Source organism: Oppia nitens, unplaced genomic scaffold, assembly GCF_028296485.1.
Source record: "Oppia nitens isolate AA-2021 unplaced genomic scaffold, nextdenovo-longstitch-racon4-pilon3 scaffold1_pilon_pilon_pilon, whole genome shotgun sequence".
Classification (NCBI taxonomy): domain Eukaryota; kingdom Metazoa; phylum Arthropoda; class Arachnida; order Sarcoptiformes; family Oppiidae; genus Oppia; species Oppia nitens.
The window spans coordinates 5,014,561-5,028,162 of record NW_026533199.1 but is presented as its reverse complement, the minus strand read 5'-3'; the positions used below and the strand labels follow the sequence as shown (position 1 = coordinate 5,028,162).

At 26.3% G+C, this 13,602-nt stretch overlaps 1 protein-coding gene across 1 annotated transcript; it reads right to left on the bottom strand.

Annotated features, from left to right (window-relative positions):
• Positions 1-9,710: 9,710 nt before the first annotated feature.
• Positions 9,711-13,250, bottom strand: LOC128951884 (mucin-2-like). Its single transcript, XM_054297177.1, has 3 exons — positions 13,147-13,250; positions 9,997-13,089; positions 9,711-9,914 (listed from the first exon to the last, which is right to left on the bottom strand). Exons 2-3 carry the CDS (start codon positions 13,020-13,022, stop codon positions 9,827-9,829), a joined length of 3,114 nt encoding a protein of 1,037 aa, XP_054153152.1. The 5' UTR covers positions 13,023-13,089; positions 13,147-13,250; the 3' UTR covers positions 9,711-9,826.
• Positions 13,251-13,602: the final 352 nt, after the last annotated feature.

Here is a 13,602-nt window from a genome sequence, read left to right as displayed (position 1 = left end):
GTCAATAAATAATAAAATAACATTTTTGATAAAATTTTGCATTTTCTTGTGGTTTATTTGGCAAATGTGCAATAAAAACATTATTTTGATGAGTTGTAGTCATTAAATAATACAAATTACAGTATGAAGCAACTAAATAACTAAACTTATTGTTAAAATTAAAAAAATATTGATTAAAATTGCGAAATAAAATATAGTAGAAATGTTAGAAAATAATTTGTTGATATGATATCGATTAAAACTATAAATATTTGTTAAATTAAATGATGATATAAAATTAAATTTTATACATAGTTGTAGAAAATTATTGTATTAAATAAAAGTATTATATATAAAAATTGTTTATTTTGTTTTTAAAAATAAGATTTAATAATAAAACTGTTATTAATAAATTGAAAATTTTCTTAAAATAAGTTTTTTTAAAAACAGATAAATTATTTTCTTGTGTTAGCATAATGTATTGTACATACATTTATTTAGGATATACACTGTATAAAACGTTATACAATATATTTGTTTTTATTTTGATATAATAATATAGTATTCAAAAATTCAATTTTCTGCAAATTGCTTTGATTTGAACACATTTATACACATAATAGACAACAAAAAACACTTGCATAGGATTGTGATAAAGATATTATATTGATTTGTCACACATAGACAATAGGCTACACATGTGTCAGTTGAATGTATTGTATAAAAAATCTTAGTGTACAATATAACAGCTCTTTTTTAGGTAATAGATATTTTTGAACAATAAGACTTGTCTTTATAGTTGTAGAGGATATCCAGACATATAGATAAACAACTTGAGGGCACTGAGAAAGAGAGGACTGTCAGATAGATAGCCTATAATAATCAAACAATAAATTATAGTAAATAGAAAATAATATACATTTATATCGATTGTGACGAAATAACGGCAACATTAATGTCCTGTTGTTTTGTCTTTACTATAACGACAAACCTTGAGTTAGTACTGTAATAACACCAGTAAAGTGGATAATAACCAGAAGCTAGTATTTTGTTGCATCAGATTTATTGTAATATATTTTCAGACAAAGCAGTCTATTATCTCTTACATGTTATCCTCTTTTGTCAATCATTGCAAACTTCATCAAACACTTCATATTTTTATACATTTCTATAGTTTTTTTTTGTAAATAATTTCTCTTTGCATATCCTTCTTGTTTTTATATTTTACTTACACTTTATTTACAATTAAACAATGCAATAAAAATTGAAAGAAATGTCATATTAGTAATATATAGTTTATTTTTTAAACTCATGGTTACAATACTGGTCAATGAGATAGTGGTTATGTTGGCACTGCTGTGATGTCACAAATGACATATCAACTCATCTATACAGTTACACTTAGTAGCTAACTATTGTTTTAGAGAGAGAGAGAGAGAGAGAGAGAGAGAGAGAGAGAGAGAGAGAGAGAGAGAGAGAGAGAGAGAGAGAGAGAGAGAGTACATTTATAACAAATAATAGAAAATAGTAATATTATATAATATATCTTTGAGTTAAATTCTCTGTTTTCTATACTTATATTTATAGTGTATATATAATAATATGTATATGTATAGTGTATATGATATACAATATACTATATATCGTGGCTTTTCTTGTCATCCAAATGTGTTTAAGTTTCTCTCCCTCTCTCAATCATATAGATATTATACAAACAAACACACGATAAAACTATTTCTATTAACCATTAAATTAACTTCAAAGTATGTTTAGATTTAAAAACACAAAATTACTGATAGTCTAAAGTATCTGTAAAGCTATACATAACCTTAAATTAAATGTATTTTTATATGTAATATAATTGTCTTTTAAAAATAATTTTTTAGTATGTGTGTGTATGTGTATGTATGTGTGTGTATGTGTGTGTATGTGTGTGTATGTGTGTGTATGTGTGTGTATGTGTGTGTATGTGTGTGTATGTGTGTGTATGTGTGTGTATGTGTGTGTATGTGTGTGTATGTGTGTGTATGTGTGTGTATGTGTGTGTATGTGTGTGTATGTGTGTGTATGTGTATGTATGTGTGTGTATGTGTGTGTATGTGTGTGTATGTGTGTGTATGTGTGTGTATGTGTGTGTATGTATGTGTATGTGTGTGTATGTGTGTGTATGTGTGTGTATGTGTGTGTGTGTGTGTATGTGTGTGTGTGTGTGTGTGTGTATGTGTGTGTATGTGTGTGTATGTGTGTGTATGTGTGTGTATGTGTGTGTATGTGTGTGTATGTGTGTGTATGTGTGTGTATATGTGTGTATGTGTGTGTATATGTGTGTATGTGTGTGTATGTGTGTGTATATGTGTGTATGTGTGTGTATATGTGTGTATGTGTGTGTATGTGTGTGTATAGTCCGTGGCTCAATGGCGTAGTGAGCTAAGACGTCGGCTGTTTGCACTTGTTGCCTGAGAAACAACATAGAGGTACGACGTCCGGGGATCGATTCCCTGGTGAGCCACTGTGTTTATTGCCATTTCAAATATTAAGTAACAGCTAGTTTGGGTACAAAGAATCGTCCCCTTACCAAGTGACTTACTGTTTGTATGCTTATGAGTGCTATACGCATGCTATGGGTAATAATACAAAAAAAGGGGACAGGGTCTCCAAAAAGTGTACCATACATACTATGTGACGTGCACTATAAATCCTGATCCTTTTTTTTTATGTGTGTGTATATGTGTGTATGTGTGTGTATATGTGTGTATGTGTGTGTATGTGTGTGTATGTGTTTGTATGTGTGTGTATGTGTGTATATGTGTGTGTTTGAGTTAATATAAAATATATCACATTTGTTTGATCAGAAAAGTAGATTATCATAAATACTATTCAAGACTTTCATGTATTCTTCATATTTTTTATTATACATTATATACACTGTGAATGTCTGCAGAATATATTGTGTAATACAACTTATGAATAGCACTGTTAGTCAGCACTAGTAGTAAAAGCTATACAACAGAGTATGTAATAAATGTTTAATCTTAAGAAATCTTTCCAAAGCCGTGTAATTCTTTGAGTTTTTTTTTTGCAATTTCTTCACTTTTTTGACAACAGTTTTATAGACATAAAACAGAATTACAGTATTTTGTTGTTATAGTTAATGTAATAAAATCTACACAATTATAATAATGTATTAATATATACACTATAGTATAACACTTTCACAAACAATTTAAGAATATATTTTCTTTTTAACTTTATATTAGTAACAAAAAATTTAATATATTTATTTTTTCAACTATGCCTTTTTATAATACTAAACAATCAATCAATAATATATCTATTGTCAATATATATTATATAAACAGTCCTTATTTGCTTTAATAATAGTATAAATAGATAATTTTGTTATGAGATAATCAATGGTTTCGTATTATAAATCTTTAACTCAAAACTTTCTAATAGACATATAATTACACTATTGTCTGATTATTATAGTATTGTTTGATATCTAAGTTAAATGTGAATATTTAATTAAATAAATTATAAGACTAACAATTATATATGTATCTTTATTAGAAAATTACGTATATATTATATATACCAGTATAATGTGTTTTATGACATACTTTTTTCTTTTTGTAAATTAAATTTAATATTTAATAAACATAATTATAACTTTTAAAATAGAGAATAAAATATTATTAGATTTTATATTATATTAATATATAAATTATATTAAATACGGTGTTGGGAAAAAAGAKAAATTTATAAAATAATAGAGAAATTTCTATCTATGAATCCCAATGTTAATTTTGTTATCTCGATATTTGTTATCTTGTAATATTGTTTTTACACATAATAATTATATACTATTTTTAGTATTCTAATTATTAATTAAAGTAAAAAAATTAATTTTATTAAACTATGATATAATAAAATAATAAATAAAATTTTAGAAAACTGATTATTATTAAATAATTATAATTATTTATATAAGTAGTATCCCATTTGTATAATAATGTACTACAGTATAGTTATAGTATAATATTATATATAAATTACAATATTATATGTAAATTACAATATTATGTCTTATAAATATATTTATAGTATTAAAGTAGCTATAAATATGGGGATCCCATAGTATAACAATAAAGTTAAATTTCTCTAGAAATTTATTAGAAACTTTCTATTTGCCCATCTCTATATACACCACATTGTACAGTACAATAATAATAATATTAGACAATTGTATGATTAGTAGGGTATAGTGTATTGCTATTGGCAGCTCGTAGATGATATGTATCCGCAATGCACACAAATTGAGTGTAAATAGTGATACCTAAACCATTGAATGCATTTTTTGCAAATAAACTACTTATCCATTCATCTCTTTCTGTTTCTAATTCCTTATTCTTATCAATGTTTTCCAACTCAATCCCTATATAATGGCATCACATTTGGCTCATATATTTGCAATCGATTTATTGATGGCTAAGTTGTGTATGAGTTGTACAGTATGTCTGATCGACAAAGTTGCTGCCATTGCTTTACTTGAAAAAAGCCTTTCCTCATGAGTAAACATTTTGTGTCAATTCATGTCTTTGTCGATCACTTTCTGTTTGCTTGTGATAGTCGATCGCCAGACAATCCAATCCATACGGACCAACACTTTCTGAGGATATTTTAGCAGTTTATTTGTTATATATTTTATAAACTAAACATTTTAATGCATTTCACAATATCTTAAAGTTGACGATAAAAGATACACAACTTTGCAATGACTCTTCTTAAGAGACAGAAATGACATTTTGAAAAATTTTTATAACAAAATAATAATGAATTCAAATGTCAATATACAGAGCATAGTATAAACAAATAAAATAAGAGTTACTTAAACATTGATATAGTTTCTCATTTAAAGACATTGAAGGCATAAGAGTTTTTTAATAACATTTATAAGTTTCAATAATCTTTGYATAAAATAAAAATTACATCTCATAATCAATTGAATTAATCTATATGTGTAGTAATTATTTATCATATTAATAAGTAAAATATAATTAATTTTTAATTATTTTTATTTTGCATTTGTGTTTCTAATTTTGTTTTATTTCTTATTTAATTTATATCAAAATAAAAATGAGATTGCACAATTTCTGGCAAATAACATGAAATTATTAAACACATTAACAAATTAACATATTTGGTTACTGTCTAAATGTTTTAATAAAATAATAATTTTTTATTTATAATTTTATTTACACTATTAACACACTATTTAATATTTTAAAATATACTGTTCCTACAACATCGTTCACAAAATTTACATAAATTCACTAATGTATGTTAAAAACTAAAATCTAAAGTATATATAGATACTGTATGTATGTATTTAAAAGTCAGTTTTTAATTTAAAATATAAAGTTTAAATAACTACTAAGTGCAACTCTATATTATAGTCTATAGTAGTAATATGTAATGTTTATTTTATTAAATAGAATATTTACATTTTTTGTTAATTATTAATATTTTTTATAAAAGCAAATAAAAATAAATATAAAAAAAATTTAGAATATGTTATTTTTAAAATTTATCAATTTATATACTATCAAAATTGAAATATTATATTTGAAAGTGACATATGAAATATAAATAAAAATTAAGATCCATTAGAATTTGTCTTTTATTAAATTTATTATATATTTTTGCTTATATTCAACATTCGCTGCAAATTAAAATTATTTAAGATTTTTAGTTGACTTTCATATAAAAAATATAAAACATTAACATTAGAGCCTTTATATAATATAATTCAAAGTATAATATCAATATAAGAGTATAATAATGTTGAGTGCATTTTAGTGGAGGAACTGAGAGTACAGTAAACGACTGTATGAATGGATGGGCGACCTCTTGAAATGGTTGTGAAAGTCTTTATTATTACAAGACATATAAAAAGCAATTCAATGTCTCGTAAATGTTTTTTTTGGGACAAATCATAACTCACTGAATATAACGACTTTTTTGATTCCCAGTTCAACAGCTTTTTATGCTATATTTTTGACAAAACAAACAAACGGCTATAAAATATATAAACATTTTAAATAAAATATATTGTCATTACGTAACCTTTGATTTAATTTTAACAATTTTATAAATACTGTATGTTTATATATTTCAAGTAAACTATAAATTAATACTTAATATTAATATTATTTAATTAATATTAATTAGTTAATATTATTCAAATATAAAAAATATATTATAATAATTTTTTATATTAATAAAACATTTTTATTATATTTTTTGGATATTTTGTTATAAAAAATATTTACTTAAAAATTTAATTATATATAATAATTTTAATTAATAATGAATCCAACATTTTAGAGTTAATAAAATTATATTAAAAAATATTTATAGACATAATTTTTAAGACATATATTAATGACACATTAGTGATTTACCTTGGTTGTCATTTATATTATATAGATAGTAATTGATATTTTTAATAAAATATATTTCTCATTTAATATTAACTGCAATATAAAATATTAAATCTCATAAAATACGAGACAAAATAAAAGTAAATTGAATGTTAACTTAAGCTAATACTATAGTATATCTCAAATAACCTACAGTTACTGTATATGAATGAGAATTTTGAGTTAAATATGATAACAATAAAAATAGTGAAAAACTTTATTAACATCACTGTAAAGACACTTTGCTGTAAGGCTTATATACAAAGAGCACACATTTCATAGAGTTATCACATTTCATACACACTTACTGCCAGTCAGTCTATTGTAGTTTAGCTGTAATAACACACAGACTATAGGAAAGGCATAAACAGAGTGTAGACAGAGTGGCAATCAGTGTGTGTTATGTCTTATCTTTTCATATGAATGACTACACATTTAATGACATTTTTCTATCTCAAACACAACTAAACTCACGACGACTTTGATTATTATATTAAATCCTAAAGATTTTTATCTCTAAAAAATTTAGAATAAATTAAAACTTTATTTCATTAAAATTTATTAAACTGAATGACTATATATATATGACTATATATATATATATATATATATATATATATATATATATATATATATATATATATATATATATATATATATATATATATATATATATATATATATATATATATATATGCATGCGTGTGTGTGTAAAACACAATTATTTAAAAATGAAAATAAAATTAAGTTGAGTCCCTAATTAAAACATTTTGTTTCATCCATGAATTGACACTATGGTTTCAAAGAAAAATAACAAATATTATACAATTAATATCATAACCACTGGTTCTAAGTTTGACCTAACAGTGCGTTACTATCCATGTTTCACTTTAGGGTTAAATTTATTTAAACCAACAAAAACGATTAATTTTATAATAATATATTTTAATCTAAAATAAAATTGTAAATTCAACGTTAATAGAAGAATTTGCATCAAATTTGAATTATATTTAACTAAAATGTTGTGTACTTTTCCGACAACTATTTATGCCTTACAGCAATCATTTAAAAACTAAATTCAATGGATATTTATTTTATACATCAAAGCTTGTTAATACTTTTAACTATAAATTTTACATATATTAACATTTTTGTTTTTTCAGTATAATGTGATGATTCAAAAAATATAAAATCAAATTTTTAAAGATTATAGGAAATTTTTATATATATTAAAATTATATAAGTAGTAACTCATGTATAAGTATATACAGTTTATCAACAATTAGTTTAAACATGAAACTAAAAATTAAATGACATATTTATTTATCTAACCTAAAAAATTTAAAGTAAAAATCTTAAGTAAAAATAAAGTAACAATGGATTAATATTTTTAATTTACTGTAAATGTGTATAATTTGTTATTTTAAATGACATTCAAAGCTTTATATCATTTCTTTATTCTCTTTCTTTCTTTCTTTCTTTCTCTCCATTTCTATCTTTACCTCTCTTTTATAAATTTCTAAAGAGTTGACTATATATTGCATACGACTGTCGTTACAAAACGAGAGAGAGAGAGAGAGAGAGAGAGAGAGGATTGACGTCGACAAGAGTTTCCATAGTTATAGCAATGACGGCATAAATGAGACATCGATTTTATTTTGAAAGACAAATAGTACCACTTTTACCAATAAGATAATATGTGTTCCCCTTTTTTGCTAACTGTGCAACTTTTGCCCACCAGTTAAGGCATTTTAGAGGTTCAGTCACTCACAGTGTTTCACAAATTGTATTGAATTGTATTCTACAGTCACTGGTAGTCAAACAGTGCTTTATGTCTATCAGTGCCACTGATTGCCTCTAATTCCAAATACTTCATAATTAAGTCAGCATTCGCTTCAACACACAATCAAACGCTACACTGATCTCCCGGTTCACCAAAATTATAGACAATTTCACTAACAGAAAGACAGTCAGACAGACAAATATACAGACAAACAGAGAAAGTGAGTGAAAGAGAGACTCAATTGTGATATTGTTGTATACAAGACAAGGCCCTAAATGTCAAAACCTTATGAATTGGCTTAAAATAAAGATAATAATAATAATTGCAATTATTATATATATTATATTTCAATGGGTTTTCTCAAATTGACAAATCCTTTACTTTTACTAAATAAATCAATTAGATATAACAGTTTCCATAATATACAATATATACTACTGTATAGTGTCAAAAATGAATTCATATTTCATCTTTTAACGATTCATTATTTCTATACATTATAMTGAAACATATAAATATAAGAAAAATGTATATATAAATAAAGATTATCAAAATAGTTAAGTAATTTTATGCAATTATTATAAACTGCAATATAAGAATATAAAATCATATATTTATGTTAGTATTAATATTATTTAATAAGTACGTACTTGAAATTTAAAAAAAAACAATATAACTTATCAATTGATTTTAATTTTTAATAATAATAATTGTCATTATATATAAATCATAAGTAATTTAACTCATATGAAAACATGTCATCTAATTTTAACAATTTGAGACATTAATGAATTGATGAACAAATAAATTGAAAATAAAATTATATATATTTATACTAAATAAAAATTAACATTATTAATAATAATAACAATAAATTCAAACATTAATTCTGAAATTTTAAGTGATTGGAAATTTAAAAATTCAAATCTTCATTATTGAAAACTAAATTTTATATTTAAATACATTTAAAGTACTGTTATTTACTTAAACTAAAAATCAAAATCAAACAATTTAATAATTATGTAATTTTTAATATACAGAATATAATGTTGATATCGATTGTAACATATGAATTGGCAATAAAATACAATTTTTTTGTTTTTAATAATTATTATGTCACTATAATATAATATAAAAAACGTGAATCAAAAAATAATAATAATAAACAACAAAAACTCAATTATTCGTAAAGTAAAATCATCTCATTTACCATAATATGTATATATAATAGCATTTCTTATTAATAATTTAAATATCAACTCTGATTTGTAATGAAAAATAGGCTCAAAATCACAAAATGAGTTTTTGAATCAATCAATTATAATATTATAATTTTAAATATTGTTAATTCTTGTTACAAATATAACAATTTTTTAACTCTTTAATTCTGTACAATAAATAGTCTTATAAAGTAGATGTTTGTCGTAGTACTAAAACTTGTTGATAAATACCGTATATTTACTGTATATAATATATATATATATCGATAATTATAATAAATGAATGCATTAAATCACTAAAAAACAGAATTTAATTTTGTAATAAATTTGATGCCAAAAATAACAATATAATTAACAAATAATTATGTTTGGTTGAGACGCCTCTTGGCTTTCTTGATATTCCTATTAGGAAGTGCTGGACCTCCCGGTACTGTCGATGGTTGCTCTGCCCTGAGAGTCAATAAATAATATATTTCAAACAAATTAAAGTAAAATAAAAATGTAAATAGAAATCAATTCAAATGATACATACGAAAATTGAAACGGCAGTCCTGATTGAGTACTAGACATGTTTGCAAAATCAAAACTAGGTGTCGATGCAAAGCTAAATGACGGAACTCCTAATGAAGGTTGTTGTGGTTGTATTGGCTGAGCATTTGACTGTCCAAAAAGGTTACCAGTATTTGGCTGACCAAACATAAATGGAGTGTTGGACGATGCGGGAGCCGGTGCTACTGTCGGACCATTAAATTGTATTGAATTAGAAGTTGGTGTACTGTTCATTGCATTGCCAAATATGGAACCGGCATTACTTGGTTGTACAGAACCAGCACTAGTAGATCCAAAACCAGAATTATTACCAAAAGTAAATGGAGTACTATTTGTCGTATTGTTTGCCAACGGTTGAGCTAATGATGAATTGTTGGTAAATTGATTATTAGATTGATTAGGTTGAGGACCAAAAGCAAACAGTGCTTTGCTATCATTTGTTTGTATATTATTATTACTATTTGTATTTAAAGCAAAACCTAAATTAGGTGTTTGATTTGAAACAAAATTAGGCGTCGAATTAGTATTATTATTGAAACTAAATGGAACTGTAGTTTTATTAGTCGCCGAAGAACCGCCAAATGTAAAGTCTTTATTAGTATTTGACGAAAATAGTGTCTTATTTGAACCAAAAACATTGTCTGTGACGCTTGGAGTCGCACTGGTAGTGGTTGTCGCTGATTTCCCGTCTAAACCAAATGAAAAACTAGGTTTCGTTATCGTCGCTGTTGTTGTTATGGTTGTGGTTGAAGGTGAAAATGCATTAAAAGCACTGACATTTTGATCTCCAAAAACTAGATTTTTTTGTGATTGTGAGGAACTAAAAGTTGAATTCAAGGATGGAGTGGTAGACACCATCGGATCCTTTTTATCATTTGGTTTTGGCGACACTAATGGTAAGTTTATGCTCTCTTGTAATGTCTTATTATCCGTAATTGGTGTCAAAGACTTGTTACTTATCGTTAATATAGAAGTTGTTGATATTGGCTGAGCATTTGACTGTCCAAAAAGGTTACCAGTATTTGGCTGACCAAACATAAATGGAGTGTTGGACAATGCGGAAGCCGGTGCTACTGTCGGTCCATTAAATTGTATTGAATTAGAAGTTGATGTACTGTTCATTGCATTATCAAATATCGAACCGGTATTACTTGGTTGTACAGAACCAGCACTAGTAGATCCAAAACCAGAATTATTACCAAAAGTAAAAGGAGTACTATTTGTCGTTTTATTTGCCAACGGTTGAGCTAATGATGAATTGTTGGTAAATTGATTATTAGATTGATTAGGTTGAGGACCAAAAGCAAACAGTGCTTTGCTATCATTTGTTTGTATATTATTATTATTATTTGTATTTAAAGCAAAACCTAAATTAGGTGTTTGATTTGAAACAAAATTAGGCGTCGAATTAGTATTATTATTGAAACTAAATGGAACTGTAGTTTTATTAGTCGCCGAAGAACCGCCAAATGTAAGTTCTTTATTAGTATTTGACGAAAATAGTGTCTTATTTGAACCAAAAACATTGTCTTTGACGGTTGGAGTCGTAGTGGTCGTCGTAGTCGTACTGGTAGTGGTTGTCGTTGATTTCCCGTCTAAACCAAATGAAAAACTAGGTTTCGTTGTCGTCGCTGTTGTTGTTGTTGAAGATAAAAATGCATTAAAAGTACTGACATTTTGATCACCAAAAACTAGATTTTTTTGTGATTGTGAGGAACTAAAAGTTGATTTCAAGGATGGAGTAGTAGACACAATCGGATCCTTATTATCATTTGGTTTTGGCGACACTAATGGTAAATTTATGCTCTCTTGTAATGTCTTATTGTTATCCATAATTGGTGTCAAAGACTTATTACTTATAGCTAATATAGAAGGTGTTGCTATTGTTGACAAAGATGTTGTTTTTGGTACAACCGTTTCATTTATTACTGATTTTTCTGATACTAATTTATCACTAATTTCGCTCAAAGAGGTCACCTTAGAATCAATTTTATCATTTTTCCGTCTTTTCTTAATTAATGGTTTCGAAAAATTGAATCCAAACGTATTGTCTTCTTCATCATCAACTAAAAACTTGGTAATAGTAGTTGTAGGCAATCGTTTGGTCGCTTTATTAATTGACTCAGTTTTGGTCGCCACAGCAAAAGCAAACTTTGGCAATGAAGTGCCCAAAGGAATACTTAATGGTTCAACAGATGACAATAAATTCATTGAATCGTTTTGATCATCAATTAAACCATATTTAGGTCGTCTTTCTTCTCGTTTTGTGTTTTTGACTGTCATTTTAGGCTTAAAATTATCGGTTGAAAACTTAATGTCATCGCGAATATCGCTTATCTTGGAATCAATTTTTGAATTATCACAAGAATTGATTAATTGATTTATTGAATCACTATTTTGAGGTACAAAATGTTCATCTTTTTCGTCAACAATTCTTAGCTCATATCTCTGTGGTTTAAACCTATGATCAACTGTTGATGGACTGGCAACTGGTGTTGAAGCAGTAGGCGGTCCAACTCGGGGTCGTTTAGCGGTTACACTTCGGTATATATAACCCGCAGAATTCAAATAATCGTTAATTTTGTTGGCATACGGGACACGTTTGGCATCTTTTAATGGTGTCGATGCCCGCTCTAACTTCTCTAATATACGTCTGGAAGTACTACTCAACTGATCATTAGGTGGTTCTTGAGTTGTATTGTTGGTCGTCGGCCTTACCGTTACCATCGGAGGCGGTTTTAAAGTCATAAGTCTCTGTGATAACGAATAAGGCGTTTGACGCGTTTGTCGCTCCCATCGCGAGGCACACGTGTTTGCGCCGCCAAATACTGTCCTTCCCGCGTAAAACGGCGACTGTTGGGTCGCACGCAATGGCAAACCATTCATCGGTGTTCTGTCAAAATTCGGTAAAGTGGACGACGAAGACTGCGATGATTGTGACGCACGCGACCACTGCTGGCGCTCATTGTCACCGATTAATGATGAGTGGCCTCTAAAATGTTGACTCATTATTGCCGATCAATATATATACCATTCAATCGCATTTGATATCCAATTACGAGATACACATCAGTAACTATTGGATCAAATATAAGTAATTATCAATAATTAATACAATTATCACTAATCATACCATTGATGGCTAAACACGATATCAATTGTTTCCATTGACAGACATATTGGATACGTCGCACACATATACTGTGACACTGTGTTCATCCAAACACTTATTATACAAATAATACATAAATACCAACACATTTCACAAGACATTCAATTTATTTAACAACAAATAACAACAAATTATTATTTTATTTTACAAATTATTTTTAATTGTTAATTATATTTATAATCAAATGTGTAATATCTGTCAATTAATAGATTTTATTTTTTAACTAATATTTAATTTTATAATTTACTGTATTATTCATAAACAACGTAATACTAAATATATCTTATATGTTGTATTGAGTGTCGTATTGTTGTATTCTATTAATACATATACAGTACAGTTGACTACAGTGTGTATGAAATACAATGTATTTATAATATACAGTAAATAGTTGTCTAATAGTAATGTATAATATAT

What these genes read in the sequence shown, in the direction of transcription:
- LOC128951884 (XM_054297177.1), bottom strand. Translation starts at nt 13,022, where the DNA reads ATGAGTCAACATTTTAGAGGCCACTCATCATTAATCGGTGACAATGAG. An exon ending in GGACTGCCGTTTCAATTTTC is followed by an intron (nt 9,915 to 9,996) that starts GTATGTATCATT and finishes ATTGACTCTCAG; the next exon opens with GGCAGAGCAACCATCGACAG.